The following is a 1,109-nucleotide window of genomic DNA, read 5'->3' on the forward strand; positions in this document are numbered from 1 at the left end:
TATATATATATATATATATATGTATACAATTATTATTTTAGGAAGAGGATTTAGGATCCCCTCACATTTTTGGGGCCCTTGACATCAAGTATGAAAACTCTAACCCTGCGTCCCAATGTGCATACTAACTGTGCAACTAATAAAACTACTAATTTTACATATAATTTAGTATGGATAGTATGCACATTGGGACGCAGGCTTAGTATGGCATTGAAGGACACTGTTGTAGGCTACATAAATCACGTCAACTGCCCAACAGCTCTAGCGAGTAACAAAACTGCCTAAATGGATTGATGTGCTCTTGCTCTAACTGACAGCAGACGATTTTAACCATGCAAACCGTAGTTTACCTCAGAGCTTCGAGGACTAAGACAACACTTTCATTCAGTCTTTCCTTCGGTTTTGGTGTGTGTTTGTCTATTAGGGTCTAATACAAGCAGCTTTACTTTGCAGCAGCAGCATTATAAAGAACACAAGAACCGGCACAAAAACAATATCAGTTTTAGTACAGCAATTCTGTAGCCTTAAGACACTTGGTATTGCTACCATAGAAATATTACTCATAGAATAAGAATAATCCGTACGTAACACGTTCGCCATTGGCAAACAGCGGCAGCCAACAAGACAGGAGCCCACAGTGGACACATATTGGTACTGCAGGTGTTTTCTTAAAGGGAGAGTTCATCCAAAAATGAAACTCACCAGTCAACATTTACTCACCCCGTCTCTCCAAACCTTTAACCTCCCGAGACCCCTCATATGAGGACATTATATTTTAGTGAATTTCTCTGAGACTATACATGCCACAGTTTTAAGTCTGGATGTCCTGTACAGAGCACATTCAGGGCTTTTCAGAGATACTAAATGTTTGGATGTTTCACCATGACCACTCCTTGGTCTTCAAAAATGTCTGATATAAATTTAGTGACACTCTTATGGAAATATGATAATATTTTGTAGTTATCACTTAAATCGGACACATTTTTAAACTGTGTGTCATAAATCAACATCTCAGGAAAATGTTATGGGGTTTCAAATCAAAATATGACTTTCTGTTACGAAACAGGAGGTTGATTTCATACATGTCCTCATATGAGGACACCGGGACT

The 1,109-nt window shown here is 38.3% G+C and overlaps 1 protein-coding gene across 2 annotated transcripts in view; it reads right to left on the minus strand.

Annotated features, from left to right (window-relative positions):
• LOC107659744 (dual specificity protein phosphatase 14) overlaps positions 1-1,109 on the minus strand; it is a 6,563-nt gene that overhangs the window by 3,466 nt on the left and 1,988 nt on the right. The window contains exon 1 of one of the 2 annotated variants that reach the window (XM_016448784.1): positions 585-637. The exons of the other annotated variant lie outside the window; for it this stretch is intronic. Within the exon in view, the coding sequence (XP_016304270.1) occupies positions 585-600 (16 nt within the window). The 5' untranslated portion in view covers positions 601-637. Of the gene's footprint in view, positions 1-584; positions 638-1,109 lie in introns of those variants that run through there. 2 annotated transcript variants of the gene reach the window in all.

The sequence above is a fragment of the Sinocyclocheilus anshuiensis genome, unplaced genomic scaffold, assembly GCF_001515605.1.
Source record: "Sinocyclocheilus anshuiensis isolate Anshui unplaced genomic scaffold, SAMN03320099.WGS_v1.1 scaffold850, whole genome shotgun sequence".
Taxonomy (NCBI): Eukaryota; Metazoa; Chordata; class Actinopteri; order Cypriniformes; family Cyprinidae; genus Sinocyclocheilus; species Sinocyclocheilus anshuiensis.